We start from the raw sequence: 24,421 nt of genomic DNA, 5'->3' as shown, positions 1-24,421 counted from the left end.
AGCGAAGAGAGTCCTATTTTCCCCATGGCTGTACGTAAAGCTTTTATCGTATACCTTTTAAGTTGTAACTGTTTTATTATTTTTGCTCAATGACACATTGATTGAAGTATGCCAGAGCTAAAATCTATAAACTATTGACCCTTTCTATCTCTTTCCTGCTCTCAGAAGCCATTTTCTGCTAGAAAAGTGTTTTATAGATGACATTTCTTATCAGTGAGGGTCACACTGTAGTCACTTCCTGTCTGAGTCAGGACTGAGTCAGCCACTTACATACCTGATATTTAACTCTTTCAGGCAGAGAAAGAAAAAAAGGAACACAGCCTAGTTATTTGTGTGCTAGGCACTGTACATACCCATGTCTATCTCACCATGTCACATGTCACCTCGGGTATCCTTTCATCACAAAGACATGGATGGATCAGAATTCGGGACCCACTCTGGCAGCTGCGGTACCAGTCAACTACTTAGTGTTACAAAAGGCAAGACCACAAGGGAGGAGGATTAGCTCTAGGCTTCAAATGCAGATTGAACATTAAACCCCTCGCTGTAGCCCCCACCCGCTCTTTTGAATGTCTGGCAGCCCAACTCTCAGCTGAGAAACAAACACAGTGCCTCTCTACCGACCCCCTGGTGCTGGCTCAGCCTTTCTCAAGGAAATAGCAGAACTTGTATCTTGCATAACACTGAAACACCCTCTGTGGATAATTCTGGGAGACTTTAACGCTTGGGTCGATACACACTCCTCCCAATTAGGAACTGAGCTACTTCTTTCCATTAATGAACTGGGCTTCTCTCAAGCCATCAACCTCCCTACTGTAATGGATAGCGGAGACATCGGCGCGCAGTCTGACAGTGAGGCGGCGGTTTCCGCATTCAGTCCGGCGGTTTCTCCGCAGCAACATGCGTCTGGTTTGTCTGGACCCAGTAGTGCACACAGGTGGAGAGCTACGTGCACGCGCGTCGCATGACAAGCTCTTTATGCCAATAGGAGAGGGGTCAGTTGATCGGGACGATCAGCTGATCCCAGCGTAGCAGGAGATTGGCTGGACAGAGCTGGGCGGCGCTGAGGAGCGCTTTACTATATATACTTCTTGCCTGTCAGCTGCTGGTTGTCTGGCGTTGCGAATGCTTATGTGTTAGCACTCAGACCTTAGTCAGATCCTTCAGTGTGGTTGAACCAGGTGGACCTGGGAATCCACACGCAGCCAGATTACTGTTATTCTTTAGACTAGTTCCAGGGTGTTGAGACCACGGACCTCACACCCAAGTCTAGTAACACTGTATTATCATCTGTGTTATTCCTTAGACCAGTTCCTGGGTGTTGAGACCACGGACCTCACACCCTAGACTAGGCATTTGTTGGATATCTGTTTATGACCTGTGCTCTCCTGACCTTCCTTCTGCTTTCTGATTTGGTACCTCCGCATATCTGATTTCCTGTTGCCAACTCTGCCTGTCCCTGGTTACCGAATCAGCCTTCTGCCTTTGTACCTTATCTGCTCGTGTGTTACCGACTCGGCCTGCCCGACCTTTCCGGCTGTCAGCCACCCCTTGGGTGTTCAGACCAACTGCAGAGAACCCCTGTTCCTCAGAGGGGCCTCTTTGCAATCCAGTCAGGGACTCAACCTCCTGGAGTCCCTTGACTGCAGTAGAGTCTGACTCTACCTGATTGAATCGCCTGCCTCTCAGGTGGTTCTATTACTGTTACACCAAACACTTACACGCTTCAGGTGTCCAGAGGTTAGCTATACTTGGATTATCGGTGATTCTGCAGATCACCAATAATCAGGTATATCTGTATTCTTGGTGATACTGCAGATCACCAATAATCAGATACTCTCTGGTTGCTGACACCGATCGTTACACCTACCCACAAAAAAGGACTCACCTTGGACCTCATAATTCATTCAGAATGAATATCCAATGTGTAAACTGATCCAGTAGTTTGGTCAGACCACCACACCGTCCACTTCTCCTTTACAGCACCAGCTACAAAACACCAAGTGAAAGAAGTAATAAAATATCGTTCCTTGAAGGGCTTGTCACCCCAACACCTTCAGAGCAACCTTAATCTTGATGGACTGACAGATCTCAACTTAGGCATTGAATCCATGGTCCTTAAATATAACCACTATTTTTCATCTGCTTTTCACCCCATAGCTCCCTTACGCATTAAACGCCCTGCACTACATCACACTCGCTGCTTCGATAACTCTGTAAAAGAATGAAACAAAGAGCTGACTGTAATGACAGGGGCACAAACATCAGTCCCCTGAATACAAACATTCCCTAATTGCTCACCTGAAAAAGAATAAACACTGCTCAACAAGAAAAGTCCCTTAGTCCTGTCTCAGGAGATTGCAAATGCAGCTGTGAGAGCTGCCCAGCTTTTCCACACAGATGACAATCTCTCCAGCCCATCTGGCCGGAAAACCAGCATCAGACCCTCACAGAACCTTAGAGAGAAACTTGCCCACTTCTTCTCAAAGTCTCCTCCATAAGATCTGAAATCACAGCACCGTAAACCCATGCAGAGCCATATAATGGATGAAACAATAGCCTACCACCGTGGTCTGATTTCAAGGCAATCACTGAAGAAGGTATCTTAGATATCCTCTCAAACCTTTGCCAGACTACCTGCAATCTGGACCCTGGCCCCACTAAGTTCATGTTGAAATGCCCTGAACTATTTACACTGGCATTCCACGAAATAGTCAACAATCCTCTATAATAAAACCCTACTGTCTCTGTGTGTGTCCCACATGCACTCTGCGCATGTGCAGGGATGCAAAGACATTGAGGGAGAGTGACGCACGGCGAGCGATGATGGGCAAAGGTGCGGATTGGCTGGTGCATGTGCGGATGGGCGGGCGCGATGTGCACGCGCACGACGGAAATGTGCGGGCGCATGCACAGTGACAGACCTAGCCCATTTTTAAACGGGTTTAGGTCCACTAGTTCCTTATAAGATGGGAGGTTTCCCACCTGTCTGAAAGAAGCAATCGTCAGGCTGCTACTCAAGAAACCATCCTTAGACCCAGATGCTCTAAACAGCTACAGTCTCTAACCTCCCCTTTCTGGGGAAAGTTATTGAAAAGGCTGTCTACCTCCAACTTTAATCCAGGCTCTCCAGAAACAGCATCCTTGCCCCTTTTCAATCTGGTTTCAGGAAATATCACAGCTGTGAAACAGTCCCTCACCCAGATCTGCAAAGATCTGCTCATGGCAAGAGACAGAGGCCAATGTTCCATCCTGATATTGCTCGACCTCTCAGCGGCTTTTGACATAATTGATCATGAAATCTTGCTTAACAAGCTGCAAGAGTACTGTGGCATAGATAGCTTAGTTCTCCAGTTCCTGGTGGGCAGAACCCAAAGGGTAGCCTTGGGTTCTTTCTTCTCCAACCCTGTACCACTAAAATATGGTGTACCCCAGGGCAGAATACTGTTCCCTTTGCTGCTCACCATATACATACTGCCACATTGAAAAATTGTCCAAAAACATGGCCTGACATATCATTGCTATGCTGATGACACCCAGTTATATTTATTGTACAAACCCTACCCCACAAGGAGTGGATGAATAATAACTGGCTAAAACTAAATGCTGAAAAAAATGTAGGTTCTTGTTATCGGAGGTCGGAAGGGTAGGAAGCTCAGACCTGAAAAACTCAGACTGTGGACAGCACCAATAAAGATAGGAAGCTCAGACCAGACCAGCTCAGACTGTGTGTGCAGCACCACTAAGGATAGGAAGCTCAGACCTGAACAGCTCAGACTGTGGACAGCACCAATAAAGATAGGAAGCTCAGACCTGAACAGCTCAGACTGTGGGCAGCACCACTAAGGATAGGAAGCTTAGACCTGACCAGCTCAGACTGTGTGTGCAGCACCACTAAGGATAGGAAGCTCAGATCTGATCAGCTCAGACTGTGTGCAGCATCACTAAGGATAGGGAGCTCAGACCTGAACAGCTCAGACTGTGTGCAGCACTAAGGATAGGAAGCTCAGACCTGAACAGCTCAGACTGTGTGCGCAGCACCACTAAGGACAGGAAGGTCAGACCTGACCAGCTCAGACTATGTGCAGCAGCACTAAGGATAGGAAGCTCAGACCTGAACAGCTCAGACTGTGTGCAGCACCACTAAGGATAGGAAGCTCAGACCTGACCAGCTCAGACTGTGTGCAGCACCACTAAGGATAGGAAGCTCAGACCTGACCAGCTCAGACTGTGTGCGCAGCACCACTAAGGATAGGAAGCTCAGACCTGATCAGCTCAGACTGTGTGCAGCACCACTAAGGATAGGAAGCTCAGACCTGAACAGCTCAGACTGTGTGCAGCACCACTAAGGATAGGAAGCTCAGACCTGTACAGCTCAGACTGTGTGCAGCACCAGTAAGGATAGGAAGCTCAGACCTGAACAGCTCAGACTGTGTGCAGCACCACTAAGGATAGGAAACTCAGACCTAACCAGCTCAGACTGTGTGTGCAGCACCACTAAGGATAGGAAGCTCAGACCTGAACAGCTCAGACTGTGTGCAGCACCACTAAGGATAGGAAGCTCAGACCTGAACAGCTCAGACTGTGTGCGCAGCACTAAGGATAGGAAGCTCAGACCTGAACAGCTCAGACTGTGTGCAGCACCACTAAGGATAGGAAGCTCAGACCTGACCAGCTCAGACTGTGTGCAGCACCACTAAGGACAGGAAGCTCAGACCTGACCAGCTCAGACTGTGTGCAGCACCACTAAGGATAGGAAGCTCAGACCTGAACAGCTCAGACTGTGTGCAGCACCACTAAGGATAGGAAGCTCAGACCTGAACAGCTCAGACTGTGTGCGCAGCACCACTAAGGATAGGAAGCTCAGACCTGATCAGCTCAGACTGTGTGCAGCACCACTAAGGATAGGAAGCTCAGACCTGAACAGCTCAGACTGTGTGCAGCACCACTAAGGATAGGAAGCTCAGACCTGAACAGCTCAGACTGTGTGCGCAGCACTAAGGATAGGAAGCTCAGACCTGAACAGCTCAGACTGTGTGCAGCACCACTAAGGATAGGAAGCTCAGACCTGACCAACTCAGACTGTGTGCAGCACCACTAAGGATAGGAAGCTCAGACCTGACCAGCTCAGACTGTGTGCAGCACCACTAAGGATAGGAAGCTCAGACCTGAACAGCTCAGACTGTGTGCAGCACCACTAAGGATAGGAAGCTCAGACCTGAACAGCTCAGACTGTGTGCAGCACCACTAAGGATAGGAAGCTCAGACCTGGACAGCTCAGACTGTGTGCAGCACCACTAAGGATAGGGAGCTCAGACCTGAACAGCTCAGACTGTGGGCAGCACCACTAAGGATAGGAAGCTCAGACCTGACCAGCTCAGACTGTGTGTGCAGCACCACTAAGGATAGGAAGCTCAGCCCTGACCAGCTCAGACTGTGTGCAGCACCACTAAGGATAGGAAGCTCAGACCTGAACAGCTCAGACTGTGTGCAGCACCACTAAGGATAGGGAGCTCAGACCTAACCAGCTCAGACTGTGTGCAGCAGCACTAAGGATAGGAAGCTCAGACCTGACCAGCTCAGACTGTGTGCAGCACCACTAAGGATAGGGAGCTCAGAACTGACCAGCTCAGACTGTGTACAGCACCACTAAGGATAGGAAGCTCAGACCTGACCAGCTCAGACTGTGTGCAGCACCACTAAGGATAGGAAGCTCAGACCTGAACAGCTCAGACTGTGGGTGCAGCACCACTAAGGATAGGAAGCTCAGACCTGAACAGCTCAGACTGTGTGCAGCACCACTAAGGATAGGAAGCTCAGACCTGACCAGCTCAGACTGTGTGCAGCACCACTAAGGATAGGGAGCTCAGACCTGACCAGCTCAGACTGTGTGCAGCACCACTAAGGATAGGAAGCTCAGACCTGAACAGCTCAGACTGTGTACAGCACCACTAAGGATAGGAAGCTCAGACCTGAACAGCTCAGACTGTGTGCAGCACCACTAAGGATAGGGAGCTCAGACCTGACCAGCTCAGACTGTGTGCAGCACCACTAAGGATAGGAAGCTCAGACCTGACCAGCTCAGACTGTGTGCAGCACCACTAAGGATAGGAAGCTCAGACCTGAGCAGCTCAGACTGTGGGTGCAGCACCACTAAGGATAGGAAGCTCAGACCTGAACAGCTCAGACTGTGTGCAGCACCACTAAGGATAGGAAGCTCAGACCTGAACAGCTCAGACTGTGTGCAGCACCACTAAGGTTAGGAAGCTCAGACCTAAACAGCTCAGACTGTGTGCAGCACCACTAAGGTTAGGAAGCTCAGACCTGAACAGCTCAGACTGTGTATGCAGCAACACTAAGGATAGGAAGCTCAGACCTGAACAGCTCAGACTGTGTGCAGCACCACTAAGGACAGGGAGCTCAGACTGTGTGTGCAGCACCACTAAGGACAGGAAGCTCAGACCTGGACAGCTCAGACTGTGTGCAGCACCACTAAGGACAGGAAGCTCAGACCTGAACAGCTCAGACTGTGTGCAGCACCACTAAGGATAGAGAGCTCAGACCTGAACAGCTGAGACTGTGTGCAGCACCACTAAGGACAGGAAGCTCAGAGTGTGTGTGCAGCACCACTAAGGACAGGAAGCTCAGACCTGAACAGCTCAGACTGTGTGTGCAGCACCACTAAGGATAGGAAGGTCAGACCTGAACAGCTCAGACTGTGTGTGCAGCACCACTAAGTATAGGAAGCTCAGACCTGAACAGCTCAGACTGTGTGTGCAGCACCACTAAGGATAGGAAGCTCAGACCTGACCAGCTCAGACTGTGTGTGCAGCATCACTAAGGATAGGAAGCTCAGACCTGAACAGCTCAGACTGTGTGCAGCATCACTAAGGATAGGGAGCTCAGACCTGAACAGCTCAGACTGTGTGCAGCACCACTAAGGATAGGAAGCTCAGACCTGAACAGCTCAGACTGTGTGCAGCACCACTAAGGACAGGAAGCTCATTTTTTTTTTTATTGAGAATTTTTATTAAATTTTTAAACAAGTAACAAATCATGTCATTTCAGAAGGTTTAGTAATTCAGCTGGGTTACATATATGCATTATAATTACCGTGACATCAATCAGAGCAGTGACAAAACTATCTAGATACATTCAATAGTTATTGAAGATCTATACACAAGTCCTGCCCGACCTACATCTCTGACCTGGTCAGCAGATACACACCTGACTGCCCACTCCACTCCTCCAACCACCTCCTGCTATCCAGCTTCACTATCCTATGCCTGGCCTACAGATCTATACACAAGTCCTGCCTGACCTACATCTCTGACCTGGTCAGCTGATACACACCTGACTGCCCACTCCACTCCTCCAACCACCTCCTCCTATCCAGCTTCACTATCCTACGCCTGGCCTACAGATCTATACACAAGTCCTGCCTGACCTACATCTCTGACCTGGTCAGCAGATACACACCTGGCTGCCCACTCCACTCCTCCAACAACCTCCCCCTATCCAGCTTCACTATCCTATGCCTGGCCTACAGATCTATACACCAGTACTGCCCGACCTACATCTCTGACCTGGTCAGCAGATACACACCTGGCTGCCCACTCCACTCCTCCAACAACCTCCCCCTATCCAGCTTCACTATCCTATGCCTGGCCTACAGATCTATACACCAGTACTGCCCGACCTACATCTCTGACCTGGTCAGCAGATACACACCTGACTGCCCACTCCACTCCTCCAACCACCTCCCCCTATCCAGCTTCACTATCCTATGTCTGGCCTACAGATCTATACACAAGTCCTGCCTGACCTACATCTCTGGCCTGGTCAGCAGATACACACCTGGCTGCCCACTCCACTCCTCCAACCACCTCCTCCTATCCAGCTTCACTATCCTATGCCTGGCCTACACATCCATACACAAGTCCTGCCTGACCTACATCTCTGTCCTGGTCAGCAGATACACACCTGACTGCCCACTCTGCTCCTCCAACCACCTCCTTCTATCCAGCTTCACTATCCTATGCCTGGCCTACAGATCTATACACAAGTCCTGCCTGACCTACATCTCTGACCTGGTCAGCAGATACACACCTGACTGCCCACTCCACTCCTCCAACAACCTCCTCCTATCCAGCTTCACTATCCTATGCCTGGCCTACACATCCATACACAAGTCCTGCCTGACCTACATCTCTGTCCTGGTTAGCAGATACACACCTGACTGCCCACTCTGCTCCTCCAACCACCACCTCCTATCGAGCTTCACTATCCTATGCCTGGCCTACAAATCTATACACAAGTCCTGCCTGACCTACATCTCTGACCTGGTCAGCAGATACACACCTGACTGCCCACTCCACTCCTCCAACAACCTCCTCCTATCCAGCTTCACTATCCTATGCCTGGCCTACACATCCATACACAAGTCCTGCCTGACCTACATCTCTGTCCTGGTTAGCAGATACACACCTGACTGCCCACTCTGCTCCTCCAACCACCACCTCCTATCGAGCTTCACTATCCTATGCCTGGCCTACAAATCTATACACAAGTCCTGCCTGACCTACATCTCTGACCTGGTCAGCAGATACACACCTGACTGCCCACTCCACTCCTCCAACAACCTCCTCCTATCCAGCTTCACTATCCTATGTCTGGTCTACACATCTATACACAAGTCCTGCCAGAGCTACATCTCTGACCTGGTCACTGATACACACCTGACTCCCCACTCCACTCCTCCAACCACCTCCTCCTATCCAGCTTCATTATCCTATGCCTGGCCTACAGATCTATACACAAGTCCTGCCTGACCTACATCTCTGACCTGGTCAGCAGATACACACCTGACTGCCCGCTCCACTCCTCCAACCACCACCTCCTATCGAGCTTCACTATCCTATGCCTGGCCTACAGATCTATACACAAGTCCTGCCTGACCTACATCTCTGACCTGGTCACCAGATACACACCTGACTGCCCACTCCACTCCTCCAACCACCTCCTCCTATCCAGCTTCACTATCCAATGCCTGGCCTACAGATCTATACACAAGTCCTGCCTGACCTACATCTCTGACCTGGTCAGCAGATACACACCTGACTGCCCACTCCTCTCCTCCAACAACCTCCTCCTATCCAGCTTCACTATCCTATGTCTGGCCTACAAATCTATACACAAGCCCTGCCTGACCTACATTTCTGACCTGGTCAGCAGATACACACCTGACTGCCCACTCTGCTCCTCCAACAACTTCCTCCTATCCAGCTTCACTATCCTATGCCTGGCCTACAGATCTATACACAAGTCCTGCCCGACCTACATCTCTGAGCTGGTCAGCAGATACACACCTGGCTGCCCACTCCACTCCTCCAACAACCTCCTCCTATCCAGCTTCACTATCCTATGCCTGGCCTACAGATCTATACACAGGTCCTGCCTAACCTACATCTCTGACCTGGTCACTGATACACACCTGGCTGCCCACTCCACTCATCCAACCACCTCCTCCTGTCCAGCTTCACTATCCTATGCCTGGCCTACAGATCTATACACAAGTCCTGCCTGACCTAAATCTCTGAGCTGGTCAGCAGCTACACACCTGGCTGCCCACTCCACTCCTCCAGCAACTTCCTCCTAACCACCCCATGCATCTCGCACTCCCATGTATGACTACAGGACTTCACTAGAGCTGCCCCCATCCTGTGGAGCTCTCTCCCACTGCCCATCAGGCGTACCCACTCTTTCAATACCTTCAAAAAAGCCATCAAAACTCACTTATTCAAGGAGGCCTACCTCACCTCAACACTGCCCTAACTCTCTCTGCCGAGAACTTCTTGATGCATCCCCCTCCTGTTGTGTCACCAACCCCTCTCTCTAGATTGTAAGCCTTTGGCATGACCCTCTCCCCTTGTGTATCATACTTGATTGTACACCCTATGCAGAATATGTAAACTTGTATTATATTAGCACTACCATCCCACAGTGTGCCCGCCTGCATGGACGGGACCCTGGCTGTGACTTTCCAGATGCTTCGATGGAGAGCAGTATGCTGTGGCCACTTCAGGTTCACTGCAGGTAGAAGTTTCACCATTCCTTACTTATCACCAGTGTGAGATTTCTTATGACTGATAAGGTTTGACTTCCGTACAAAACATTTCCCACACTCAGCACATGAATATGGCTTTTCACCAGTGTGATATCTCTCATGTGTGACAAGGCCTGTTCTCTGAACAAAACATTTCCCACAAACAGTACAACAATAGGGTTTCTCACCAGTGTGAGATCTCTCATGTGTGACAAGGCCTGTTCTCTGAACAAAACATTTCCCACAAACAGCACAACAATAGGGTTTCTCGCCAGTGTGAGATCTCTCATGTCTGACAAGGCATGATTTCTGTACAAAACATTTCCCACACTCAGCACATGAATATGGCTTTTCACCAGTGTGAGATCTCTCATGGATGACAAGCTCTGATTTCTGTACACAACATTTCCCACAAACAGTACAAAAATAGGGCTTCTCGCCAGTGTGAGATCTCTCATGTCGGACAAGGCATGATTTCTGTACAAAACATTTCCCACACTCAGCACATCGATATGGCTTCTCACCAGTGTGAGATCTCTCATGATTTACAAGCTGTGTTTTAAGTGCAAAACATTTTCCACACTCAGCACAAGAATAGGGCTTCTCACCAGTGTGAAATCTCTCATGTCTAACAAGGTCTGATTTCAGTCCAAAACATTTCCCACACTCAGCACATGCATAGGGCTTCTCACCAGTGTGAGATTTCTCATGACTGATAAGGTTTGACTTCCGTACAAAACATTTCCCACACTCAGCACATGAATACGGCTTTTCACCAGTGTGAGATCTCTCATGTGAGACAAGGCCTGTTCTCTGAACAAAATATTTCCCACAAACAGCACAACAATAGGGTTTCTCGCCAGTGTGAGATCTCTCATGATTTACAAGCTGTGTTTTAAGTGCAAAACATTTCCCACACTCAGCACAAGAATAGGGCTTCTCACCAGTGTGAAATTTCTCATGTCCGACAAGGCCTGATTTCTGTCCAAAGCATTTCCCACACTCAGCACATGAATATGGCTTCTCTCCAGTATGAGTTCTCACATGTCTGACAAGGTCTGATTTCCATACAAAACATTTCCCACACTCAGAACATGAATAGGGCTTCTCTCCAGTGTGAGATCTCACATGTCTGACAAGCTCTGATTTCCATACAAAACATTTCTCACACTCAGCACAGGAATATTGCATCTCACCAGTGTGGGATCTCCCATGAATGAGAAGATGATATTTCTTTGCAAACCATTTTCCACACTCAGCACATGAATAGATCATCTTATCTGTGTGAGATCTCTCATGATAGACAAGACTTCCTTTTGTTCTAAAACATTTCCCACACTCAGAACAGGAATACGGCTTCTCTCCAGTGTGAGATCTCTCGTGTATAACAAGCTTTGTTTTCTGCCTAAAATATTTCCCACACTCAGCACATGAATAGGGCTTCTGTCCAGTGTGTGATTTCTCATGTATGACAAGATGAGACTTCTGTACAAAACTTTTCCCACACTCAGCACATGAATATGGCTTCTCTCCAGTGTGAGTTCTCTCATGTACAACAAGCTGTGATTTCCGTTCAAAACATTTCCCACACTCAGCACATGAATATGGCTTCTCACCAGTGTGAGATCTCGCATGAATTTGAAGCTGTGATTTCTGCGCAAAACATTTCCCACACTCAGCACATGAATAGTGCATTTCTCCAGTGTGAGATATCTCATGTGTGACAAGATGGGATTTATCTGCAAAACATTCCCCACACTCAGCACATGAATAGGGCTTCTTATCAGTGTGAGATCTCTCATGACTGACAAGCTGTGATTTCCCCATAAAACATTTCCCACACATGGAGCAGGAATAAGACCCTCCAGCAGGGGGAGAGCTGTGCTGGGTATGAGGCCCCTCAGGGTTAGACAGGTGAGGGGAGTCTGGGGGAACATTTGGGGTCACCAGGATATCTGCAGGAGACTCTTGTCCAGTGACATCAGCATCCGTTGTACAGTCTGTGGATACAGAGAGACGAGTCTCTGAGAGGTTCCTGATGCCGGGACTCCGCGCTGCAAATAGAGAAACATCATCACTTCCTGTTAGAGAATTCTGAGGGGAGGAGCAATTATCATTAGGGAGGGTCAGTGAGCTGCTGATAATTCCAAGTTGGTGCAAAGTTTATGCAGATTGGAAATGGACCAAATGCAGTAGCTGCATAACTTTGCTTATTATTAGCATATCATTTGCACCATCTCAGAGTTATTGGCATGTCACTGACCATCGCTAGTTATCAGCCTGACAGAGAACTGCAGAAGGTTGTGCTCATTACAGGCAGCCAATCGCAGGACAACAACTTTGCTTTGCATGAAAGTTTCATGCGGCTAGGAATTCAGCCAATCAAATGCATTTCCTGACAAATGTTATCTGCATACAATTTGCATTATATTTGCATACAAGTCACAGTTTTGCGACAATCAATAAACATGACCAAACTCCCAGCACTGTCCCCCCTTATAAAAACGTCCCCCCCCCCCCCCCGGGGCCCGGTGTAAGGTACACATTACCGGTCCGCGGCCTCTGCTTGCCCCCCCCCCCCCCCCCTGGTACCCAGTGTAAGGTATACATTACCGCTCCTCGGCCTCTGCTTGTCCCCCCCCCCTTCCGGTTCCCAGTGTAAGGTATACATCACCGATCCGCGGCCTCTGCTTGTCCCCCCACCCCGATGCCCAGTGTAAGGTATACATTACCGCTCCTGGGCCTCTGCTCGTTTCCCCCCCCCTCTGGTGCCTAATGTAAGGCATACATTACCGCTCCTCGGCCTCTGCTTGCCCCCACCCCCCCCCGGTGCCCAGTGTAAGGCATACATTACCGGTTCTCGGCCTCTGCTTGTCCCCCCCCCCCCCCCCGGTGCCCAGTGTAAGGTATACATTACCGCTCCTCGGCCTCTGCTTGTCCCCCCCCCCCCCTCTGGTGCCTAATGTAAGGTATACATTACCGGTTCTCGGCCTCTGCTTCCCCCCCCCCCCCTGGTGCCCAGTGTAAGGTATACATTACCGCTCCTCGGCCTCTGCTTGCCCCCCCCCCGGGTACCCAGTGTAAGGTATACATTACCGGTCCTCGGCCTCTGCGTGTCCCCCCTCAGTGCCCAGTGTAAGGTATACGTTACCGGTCCTCGGCCTCTGCTTGTCTCCCCCCCCCCCCCGGTGCCTAATGTAAGGCATACATTACCTTGTTCCCCCCCGGGTACCCAGTGTAAGGTATACATCACCGATCCGCGGCCTCTGCTTGTCCCCCCCACCCCGATGCCCAGTGTAAGGTACACATTACCGATCCTCGGCCTCTGCTTGTCCCCCGATGCTCTGGGCACTTTCCATTCTCCATACGCGCACGCCCCACGTGGGTTTCTAGTAAGGTCACGCATCTGACATCACACGCGCACCCTTACTAGGAAACTGTGACGCCGTCGGTATGACATATCGAATGCGTCATGGAGTTACCAACGCTAGTTCTTCGCAAACCAACCAAACTGACAGTTTTTGGTTTAAATACACTTTTTTTTCCCTTCGCCAAAGGGCTGGAGAAATCTTTTCAGGGTCAGGTAATTAGCCTCCTGTTGAAAAGATTCTCTGCCAGCACTGGGGACCCCCTGAGGTGTTTATGACCTCATCCATCAGGTGAAGGGTAGATATCAGTTGACAGAAGCTCATAAATTGTAGCTTTCTCCAGCCTGATCGGCACCGACCCACCAGGAGTCCGACACCTAGCTGCCTTGTGGCCTGAGTTGAAAGGAGACAGGAATGATCCTTATCACGCCATCTGGGCACCCAAAGATTCAACAAAACTGTAGAAACTGTATTTAATAAATAGGCACAGTTTGGTAATATTTCTGGTGTTCCCAAGATCGCAGTTCCCTCAAATTCACGGAGTTTATTAGATTCCACATGACACTGGTCCTGAGAGATTTTCAGCCCTCTGGATCTTTCGGAACCAGTGCCAGTAAGGTGAAAGGGGGGGATGGTGCTATTAGCGATCCAGACTCCTCGTGTTTGGTATTAGCAGATTCCCCCACTTGTGCTGATTATGAATATTTATTTGGGTTCCTGATATTACCCACGGGCATGCCGAGAGCGGGCAAAATATGAATTGGCCCAAAAACCTCTCCCTGCCTAAGGGGGCATTGCCTTATTCAAATTGCAAGGCTGAACTTGTATGTGTCATAACTCCTCCCACCTACAGTGAGGAACAAAACTGACATGATCCAAAAGTCCAGTGTCCTTTACCTTCAATCTGATGCCTAGTAACATCCTGGCAGCCCGCAAGGACTCGGGCAAAACCTCTATCTTTGAACTTTCTAACAAAGGCCTGTTGGCCGCATGGCAACCGCCATTTTGGGACTTTCGCCAAAGACTTGCGATTGCCGCATGGACTACCAATAACGGTATTTGAACTGCATATAATCAGACATTCTGTTCTCTTTTCCTCTCTTCTCTCTGTCAATCAATCTGTTCTAAAATAAGCTATGTGTATGTAGTTTAGAAATAAACTAACGATTTTATCGTTCAGTCTTGTGCCTTTTCTGGTCATCTGATTGCTGCTATAACGAATCTGCCCTCTGAAGAGTCAGTCATACTACCGCATTGTTTTATGATTTGCTTATAAATTGTTGATTTGCTAGCTAGGTTGTAAATAACCGTTTCTTCCTTCTAGGATTAGCTAGTATCAGATTTCCTGTGCGAAATCGATAACTTTCGTTTCTCGATTGTAAATACAATTCGAGACTGCATCATATAGGGACCCAGTAACCTTTCTTTAACATCACATTGCTCACAGTCTTTAAGCCGTCGGAAGTGATTATTCCCCGAACGGTGACTGGAGCGTGTTGAACGTGATTGGGCTGGCTACCGTATTATGATAGCGGGAGTCTCTTTCCTCCCTGAACTTGAGAGAGTGGTGGCAGTTACTTTATTTACCCGATTTCCAGCGCGAAATCGATATTTTTAGTTTACCGATTGTATATACAATCAGAATTGTACATGTATGGGCACCTCCAACCAATCTTAACCGTTTACTACGCACACAGTGAATTTTCCTCCAGCAGTCTCTAGTGCATGAGACCTGCATGGCAACAGTGGCCTAGTAATACGGGATTGGTGGATGTTTGTCCCATTACATATTATCGGCAGCTGCGTGACCAATCTTTATTGTCAGTCTGTTCACCGTACTTCCTGCGTAAGCTAACGGGAACAGATTAGACGGGATTGACACGCTCTGTCGCCCTTTTCTTCTTACCTCTGACGATCCAGCAACCGGTCTCGTTGTCCGTCTGCGCCCGTACTTCCTGCGTACGCTAACGGGAGCAGATCTCGACGGGATCGCGGGGCTGGATTGTCACATTGGTGGGCAGTGGTGGTGATAGCACACCCCAAAACCAGGCATAGCCAGCTTTTGGGAAATCAGAGCGCAAAGATCTGACAAACTCAGTCTTTGCAACCAGAATAATAAGACAGTGGTCGCTAAGTATCCTGTCTTGCAGAACCGAAGTTCTGGGCACAAAACGGTACACATTGATAGCAATAGATTGGTCTACATTTCCTAACTTTTCTTTGCTATATCCTACTCTTTCTTGTACTCTTCTCTTCTGAATGTCTGATTCAGTTCAGTTTCACCAAAATTGGTCAGTTCCTGACGTGCAAGCCCTCTGCGAATCGCACGGCATTGCTGCTTGCAGCACAGACAAGGCTGAGCTAGTGGCATTACTCCAGAGATGGAATCCTTGTCGCCACCTTGCTTAATGCCTCTATTCCCTGCAGTCCTGATAACCCCGGAGTGGTTGGCAAACCTGACCGGCGAGGATCTGCGCTTGTACCAGGAGTTCCAAGAATGTCAGCGCCAGCATGAGGCAGAGGTGCTCCAGCATGAAGCACGGATGCTCCAGCGTGAAGCAGAGCACCAAGAGCGACTGCGCCAGTGGGATCTCCAGGACAAAGAGCTACGGCTCCAGCGTGAATTGGAGTTGGCAAACCTGACCGGCGAGGAACTGCGCAGATACCAGGAGCACCGAGAGTGTCTGCGCCAGCGGGATCTCCAGATCGAAGAGCTACGGCTCCAGCGTGAATTGGAGTTGGCCCAGCTAACCCAATCAAATCAGCACTCTTCACTATGTGTTTCGGTGGAGAGATGCGAACCTCTACCCGTGACCCCCACAGCAAAACTTCCTGCCATGGAAGAGGGCACGGAACGAGACTTTCCTGTGCGCACCTCTGAGAGGGCGTACCATCAGGTTCCTGTACCTGACAGCCAGATAACCCTGGTGCTGGACAGTCACAGAACACTGTCCCAAGACTTGGAAGGAGGTAAGCCTACTGCATTCGCTCCTCCTGGTCCGGTGAGCTTTGTGCCACTGAGACCTGCAGCTGCTGCTATTGCTGCATCCCAGTCTGACACACCTGCCATTCGCATGTGTAATCTTTGTGGCTCGACCGGCCACATAAAGTTCTTCTGTCCCAAGAGGAAGAGAACGACCGTCCCTAGCCCGAAGATGGCTAGCAACCCTGATCCGTCACCTGCATCACCCTCTGCACTGCCTGTCAGCGTGTCAGAGATGCTCTACGGTTCCGGAAATCTTCACAGTGCTCCAGTGGACGACCAGATCATCTTTTGCTCCAGTGCTCCAGAAGCAGATGTTTCCTTGGTCTGTTCCGACCTTGCCACAGAGGAAGATATTCTCCCACAAAAGCTCCTCACCCTGACTGAAGTCAGGCCCAACCACCACAACCCTGTTATCCCAGGTCCCGAGAAGGCCGGATGGGGGGTGGGTTTTCCAGAGTGGGCTGTTGCTGAGTTTCCCTCTCCTCCTGTGCTTGGCACTGATCTAGGCACGCTTGTGTGCCCTTCAGAATTTTCTGCTGATATGCAGGAGTTCCCAGCAGGACTCCCTGACCACCAGGTACTGTACAAGCCTTGGGGAAAACAGGGAGATGTCAAACCTTTACCTGCTATTGCTACTGTACCTAACGCCGCTGGGCGGGAGGTACCCTCAGATTTATATGTACCAGCAACTGACTGTCTTTTATCTCTTTCTGCACCTGTTATTACTAATGAAATTGCATGTGTCAGTGATAATTGTGATAGAAACGCTGTACATTCTTTGGCCATTACAGGCTCTATGGCCAGCCGCATGAACTCAGAGCTGACAGCAGGGATCCCCTCTGACAATTCTGACTTTCAGGCGGGTGACACTCATGCTAAAAATGACATATCATGTTATGCAAATGCTTTTGATAATGTTGTGCATGTTTTTGAGAGTACGCTGGGTGACGCCTTCAGTGTCACCGGGAGTCCGGACTCAGGACTATCTGGAGGAGTCTCGACTTCCCCTGATATCTCTGACCCCCAGACCAATGTCAATATTGACGTGATTTTGATTTACCCAAAAGGTGATGTTTATTGTGGTATACCTGTGCAGACAGACACACACAGTACTGTTGGTAACCTGAGCTCAGAGCCTGCAGGCATTCCTGTCAGCTCTGACCCCCGAGAGTTTGATTTTCAGCAGCTGACCTCAGATCGCACTAGGCAGCTGGCTGAGACTTGTAGTCCCACATCCGTGAGGATACTACAGAGCGACTCCAACCTGCGTGCGCTTAGTGGCCAGACCGCTAAGCCGCCAGCAGTGGAAGCTCCACTACAGGTGTACAGGGAGAATGGTAACTACTCCAGTGAACCCATTCCCCATGTAACTGACACCCCAGGTGAAAGCACGATCCATGTGGATCTGTTAGAAGCCCATTCAGATAGAACGCAGTTAGTTCTGGGAGAGCACGGCCAATTAGAACAGGAAGACACAGGTCCCCTGCCAGGCTTGATAGCTCCCACACGAGAATTGGCGGATGATGTGAAAGTCACCCCCCACCTCTCGTACTCCCCGAAGGCCTCGCTGAAGCGCACTGCGCCCCCACAGCGAAATCTTTGCAGCAACCCTGGGCAGGATACAGCAGTTCACAGAAGGGACCCGGGGACTCACAAGCCCTTATGGCAGATCCCCTACAGCGCCTCTCCGGAGGTGCAAGCAAAAGTGAAGATGAAGTATGAGGAGATGTTACAGATGTCTGTCCTCCGCAAATCCTCTAGCTCACAGACCACCATGTTCTGTGAGGCCTATAGGATGCCGGACGACATCCCAGTAACTGTTGCGTATCCCATGACTCCCCTCGGTGATCTGTTGGATTGGCTGGCATCCGCCAACTACCTAACAATCATGGATCGGAGCAACGGATACTGGCAGATTCCAACCGTGCCAGAGGCGCGCCTGGAATCCACATTCACCCTGCCCTTTGACTTAAATGCCTCGATGCGGATGTCTTTTGGTAGGAGGAATACCCCAGCCACCTTCCAACAGGCCTGGAACGACCTGTTGAAGGGCAAACACGGTTGTACAGTCACGTACCCGGATGACATCCCTGTGTTCCCCCCGACTTGGGAGCAACACTGCGATCACTCGTTCCTGGTACTAGGACAGCTGTCAGCTGACAATCTGACCGTTGAACCAGACGCAGATCAGATTGTCATGACAGAGGTACAGGCCTCTCTGGGAACAGCGGGATACTACAGGACGTTTGCGAAGCCCTGTAGCCGCCTGGCTAAACCACTGACCAACATAAAAAGGGCAACCCCCAAGGTCATGTGGAACCCGGGCTTTCCCGCTGTAATGAGCCCAGGTAGCAAGTTGGTATTGCTTCAGTCAAGGTCCTGCTAACCTATCCTTCCCCAATCTTGGAAGGGGAGGAGATGTGACGCCGTCGGTATGACATATCGAATGCGTCATGGAGTTACCAACGCTAGTTCTTCGCAAACCAACCAAACTGACAGTTTTGCGTTTAAATACACTTTTTTTTCCTTTCGCCAAAGGGCTGGAGAAATCTTTTCAGGGTCAGGTAATTAGCCTCCTGTTGAAAAGATTCTCTGCCAGCACTGGGGACCCCCTGAGGTGTTTATGACCTCATCCATCAGGTGAAGGGTAGATATCAGTTGACAGAAGCTCATAAATTGTAGCTTTCTCCAGCCTGATCGGCACCGACACACCAGGAGTCCGACACCTAGCTGCCTTGTGGCCTGAGTTGAAAGGAGACAGGAATGATCCTTATCACGCCATCTGGGCACCCAAAGATTCAACAAAACTGTAGAAACTGTATTTAATAAATAGGCACAGTTTGGTAATATTTCTGGTGTTCCCAAGATCGCAGTTCCCTCAAATTCACGGAGTTTATTAGATTCCACATGACACTGGTCCTGAGAGATTTTCAGCCCTCTGGATTTTTCGGAACCAGTGCCAGTAAGGTGAAAGCGGGGGATGGTGCTATTAGCGATCCAGACTCCTCGTGTTTGGTATTAGCAGATTCCCCCACTTGTGCTGATTATGAATATTTATTTGGGTTCCTGATATTACCCACGGGCATGCCGAGAGCGGGCAAAATATGAATTGGCCCAAAAACCTCTCCCTGCCTAAGGGGGCATTGCCTTATTCAAATTGCAAGGCTGGACTTGTATGTGTCATAACTCCTCCCACCTACAGTGAGGAACAAAACTGACATGATCCAAAAGTCCAGGGTCCTTTACCTTCAATCTGATGCCTAGTAACATCCTGGCAGCCCGCAAGGACTCGGGCAAAACCTCTATCTTTGAACTTTCTAACAAAGGCCTGTTGGCCGCATGGCAACCGCCATTTTGGGACTTTCGCTAAAGACTTGCGATTGCCGCATGGACTACCAATAACGGTATTTGAACTGCATATAATCAGACATTCTGTTCTCTTTTCCTCTCTTCTCTCTGTCAATCAATCTGTTCTAAAATAAGCTATGTGTATGTAGTTTAGAAATAAACTAACGATTTTATCGTTCAGTCTTGTGCCTTTTCTGGTCATCTGATTGCTGCTATAACGAATCTGCCCTCTGAAGAGTCAGTCATACTACCGCATTGTTTTATGATTTGCTTATAAATTGTTGATTTGCTAGCTAGGTTGTAAATAACCGTTTCTTCCTTCTAGGATTAGCTAGTATCAGATTTCCTGTGCGAAATCGATAACTTTCGTTTCTCGATTGTAAATACAATTCGAGACTGCATCATATAGGGACCCAGTAACCTTTCTTTTATGTCACATTGCTCACAGTCTTTAAGCCGTCGGAAGTGATTATTCCCCGAACGGTGACTGGAGCGTGTTGAACGTGATTGGGCTGGCTACCGTATTATGATAGCGGGAGTCTCTTTCCTCCCTGAACTTGAGAGAGTGGTGGCAGTTACTTTATTTACCCGATTTCCAGCGTGAAATCGATATTTTTAGTTTACCGATTGTATATACAATCAGAATTGTACATGTATGGGCACCTCCAACCAATCTTAACCGTTTACTACGCACACAGTGAATTTTCCTCCAGCAGTCTCTAGTGCATGAGACCTGCATGGCAACAGTGGCCTAGTAATACGGGATTGGTGGATGTTTGTCCCATTACATATTGTCGGCAGCTGCGTGACCAATCTTTATTGTCAGTCTGTTCACCGTACTTCCTGCGTATGCTAACGAGAGCAGATTAGACGGGATTGGCACGCTCTGTCGCCCTTTTCTTCTTACCTCTGACGATCCAGCAACCGGTCTCGTTGTCCGTCTGCGCCCGTACTTCCTGCGTACGCTAACGGGAGCAGATCTCGACGGGATCGCGGGGCTGGATTGTCACAGAAACCACCTGGAAGGGGGGGTTTGGAGGTTCCGCATCCCTATAAACATGCTGCAATTTGACTGGTTAATTGCTCAGGTGTGCACCACCTCTATCAGGCTGAAAATGCATGCCCTGTGTTAGCTGCTCCCAGCCTGTATTCCTGAGTTTCCCGTTTGCATGGTAAGTAATAGTAGATATGCATATGATTTGCATCTGAATTGAATGTGAAGTGTGCAGACAGCCTATTAGAGGTGCTGCACATGTGAGCTGTTGGTCGTTTCAGATGCAGCCTTTGTGGTATGCGCTGGCTCTCTCCTCGCTGTCCAGGAAACCACCTGGGACACGCATGTATGCAGAGCAGAGGAATCCCGAAAGCCAGCAGGGGACAAGTGCAGGTCCTCGGACAGGGCACACAAGGCCGAGGCGTCAGATGCGGTGAATAGGGATGCTCATCACAACCTCGAGTCACAAGTATTTGTTCACTATCCACCGCCGTGATCCGAATCCGTGATACAGAATTAGATCACGGACTCCACCGTGGTTACTACTATTCGGACCGCGATCACTACCCTGACCGGTGGAAATGACGTCCCTGGGCCAATCAGAGGCCCCCAGCCAGGCCCTAGCAATCAATCATAGGAGGGAAGGCTCTGCCCTCCCCTCCTGTATATAAAGCGGCGGCCATGATGAAAGCTTCATCCTTGCTAGACTCTGTGGCACTGAGAGGCATCTCCAGGCCATATGGGCAAAGCGAGAGCATTCCAAATGCAGCATTTTCACTCATTACATTGTCCTCTTACTGTATTTGATACTTGTATTTAGCTAGCTATCCAGTGATGAACTTAAGTTAGTTGTAGTCAGTGTTGTACTTCTCAGTGACAGTGTACTGATTGCTGTACTAAATGCAGGCAGGTTCACTGATTCTACTGCTGTATTACCGTATTTGATACTTGTATTTAGCTAGCCAGCCAGCGATCAACTTAAGTTAGTCAGTCGCTCAGTGTAGTCAGTGTCGGTGACATTGTACTGTGTGCCGTGCAGCCAGTTACTTTGCTGTGCATAGTGCAGGCAGACCGCTGTCCACAGATTTTTGTGCTCTATATTACTGTATTTGATACTTGTATTCAGCTAATCAGCCAGTGATCAACTTCAGTTAGCTGTAGTCACTAGTCAGTCACTCAGTGTAGCCAGTGACATGGTACTGTGCCAGCGTGCCGTTACTTTGCTGTGCGTAGTGTAGGCAGACCGCTGTTCACTGATTTTCATGCTCTATTACTGTATTTAGTATTTGCGCCATGTGCATATTTTTTTTTTTGCTTTTCTGTCTGTTTGAAAACCAGAGGTAGAGCCGCTGCACCCTCTGTGCACCGTAGGGGGTTGTTTATGTCCCCAGTATGGAATTATTTCTATGTGTCCACCCTGGATGTAAGCTATGCAGTGTGCAACTCCTGCCAGAAAACCTTGAGCCGCGGGCGCAACGCAGACAAGATGGGTACCTCATCCCTCCAGGCCCACCTGAAGAGCTATCACTGCAAGGACTATGAAGGGTTCAAGAGGATGAAGGACCAGCAAGAGGGTGGTCAGAGCCGGAGACTCACCACCGCAGCAGCATCATCCCTCCCTCAGGGTCGTGAAGCCGCAGCAGCACGCAAATGCACTTTTCCATCCAGTGCGCCTTTGGCAGCTCATGACACAGATATTGAGGCGGGTGAGGCCAGCCAGTCCTCATTGGCCCCCTCAGCTTCCCCTTTAGGACATCGGCAGACCCTGCTGAGCGACAGCTTTTAGGGTTTGACCAAACCTCTGCCTCCTGGCCACAGGCGCATCCAGAAGCTGAACGGCTTGCTGGCCCGGACCATGTGTTCCAAACTCCTTCCCTACTCCCTGGTGCAGGAGGGGAGTGATATGCACACGCTGCTCCAGTTTGGGATCTCAGAGTGGTGAATCCCCAGCCGCTACTACTTTCCAAGGACCGCCAACCCAGCACTGCACGAGTTTGCGGTGGCAAACGTGGCCCATTCGCTCGACTACGCCATGATCGAGCGGGTCCACATCACCATGGACTCGTGGAGCAGCTGATTTGGGACAGGCCGCTACCAGTCCTTTACAGCGCACTGAGTGACATTGGTGGAAGGGAGGGAGGACGAGCGCAGCAGCAGGCCACTGTCAAGCGCTGCTGAAATTGGTCAGCCTGGGGAAGGACAAACTGACGGCCGCCCACGCTCTGGCCGCCCTCAGGGTGCAGGAGTGAAGGTGGCTGACCCTCAGAGGCCTGGAAGTGGGATATGTGGCGGCCGACAATGGGGCCAACCTGGTGGCCACAGTGCAGCAGGGAAACCTCCAGCACATCCCCTGCTTGCCCCATGTGCATAATTTGGTAGTGCAGCGCTTCCTGCGCACCTACCAGGGGATGAGCGACCTGCTGCAAGGTGCTTGGGAGGTGGTGCACCATTTCTGCCACTGCCTCTGCAACCCTGGCCCACCTGCCGCAGCTCGAGGGCCTGCCCTCACACCGCCTGATCATATTTGTCCCAACTCGCTGGAACTCATCCCTGGCAATGTTGGAGCGGCTGTGTCAGCACAGGGTGGCTCTTAGGGCCTACATGCTAGACCCAAGTGTCCCCAACAACCAGCAAGTCCCCATGATAACTGCAGCTCGGTAGACACAGATGCAGCAAGTGTGCCTGGTGCTGACTCCCTTCCTGCAGGGAACCAAGATGGTCAGCCAGGAGCGGGCCTCCGTGTGTGAGTGGGTGGCCTTGGTTTGCCTGCTGGACATGGCAATGTGTGATCTGATAAAAGAAGGGGAGGCAGCCCTGAGGCAGCTGGATCCACCTCACAGGAGGAGGAGGACAACGACTTTCAGGTAGTGGAGGAGAAATTGGAGGTCCCTAACCTGGATGCTGAGGGGGAGCAGCAGAGCGCCACTGCCGTAGTACGAGGGTGGAGGTCTGAGGAGGAGGACACGGCGGACGGGCATGTCCTCGGGGATGACGATGAAGATGTGTCTGCCAATGCCAGACCCTTCCCCATGGCTGCTGCACATGTTGCGCTGCCTTCGCTGGGACCCCCGGGTAATCCCGATGCGTGAAAGGAAGACATCTGGATCACCGTGATGCTGGACCCGCGTCTGAAGGGGAAGCTGGGGGAGTTCATGTTGCCATCCACCACCGAGCAACGCACAAGGGAGTTGCAGGGGCCCTTGTGCGCAGACTACTGGAAGCATTCCCCCAGACTTCCACCCCCACTGTTGCTGTTCTGCCAACCCAACAACAGGTGCCTGCGGCCGCCACCAGCACCACCAGCAACAGCAGCCGGCGCCCTGGAGACCTTCTGAGCCTAAGCAAGAGCCTGTATGCAGTGCAGCGGCCCAGAGCAGAGGTGCCAGCCACAGCATCCTTCTCCAACAAGCAGCAGCAGCAGCAGCGACTGACCAGCATGGTGTCTAACTACATGGGGTCATTCTGCAGGCTCAATGACACAGACAGCCCCATGGACCACCTTCCAGTGTCCTCTCCGAGAGATGCTTCAGTGCGGCCGGTGGCGTGGTCACCGAGAAGCGCTCTCAGCTCTCCCACGCCTCTGTGGGCAAACTCACCTTCCTGGAAATGAACCAGGCTTG

General features: G+C 50.2%; 1 protein-coding gene across 1 annotated transcript in view; it reads right to left on the bottom strand.

The window, feature by feature from the left end:
* The window catches only part of LOC137535590 (zinc finger protein 208-like), a 269,482-nt gene that overhangs the window by 45,774 nt on the left and 199,287 nt on the right, over positions 1-24,421 (bottom strand). The window contains exons 9-11 of the mRNA XM_068257441.1: positions 11,416-11,758; positions 11,080-11,247; positions 10,355-10,911 (exon numbers count right to left, since the gene is read on the bottom strand). Coding sequence (XP_068113542.1) covers positions 10,355-10,911; positions 11,080-11,247; positions 11,416-11,758 — 1,068 coding nt within the window. The remainder of the gene's footprint in view (positions 1-10,354; positions 10,912-11,079; positions 11,248-11,415; positions 11,759-24,421) is intronic.

Source organism: Hyperolius riggenbachi, chromosome 10, assembly GCF_040937935.1.
Source record: "Hyperolius riggenbachi isolate aHypRig1 chromosome 10, aHypRig1.pri, whole genome shotgun sequence".
NCBI lineage: Eukaryota > Metazoa > Chordata > Amphibia > Anura > Hyperoliidae > Hyperolius > Hyperolius riggenbachi.
Note: the sequence above shows the minus strand (reverse complement) of the source record. Positions and strands in the feature narration are given on the sequence as shown.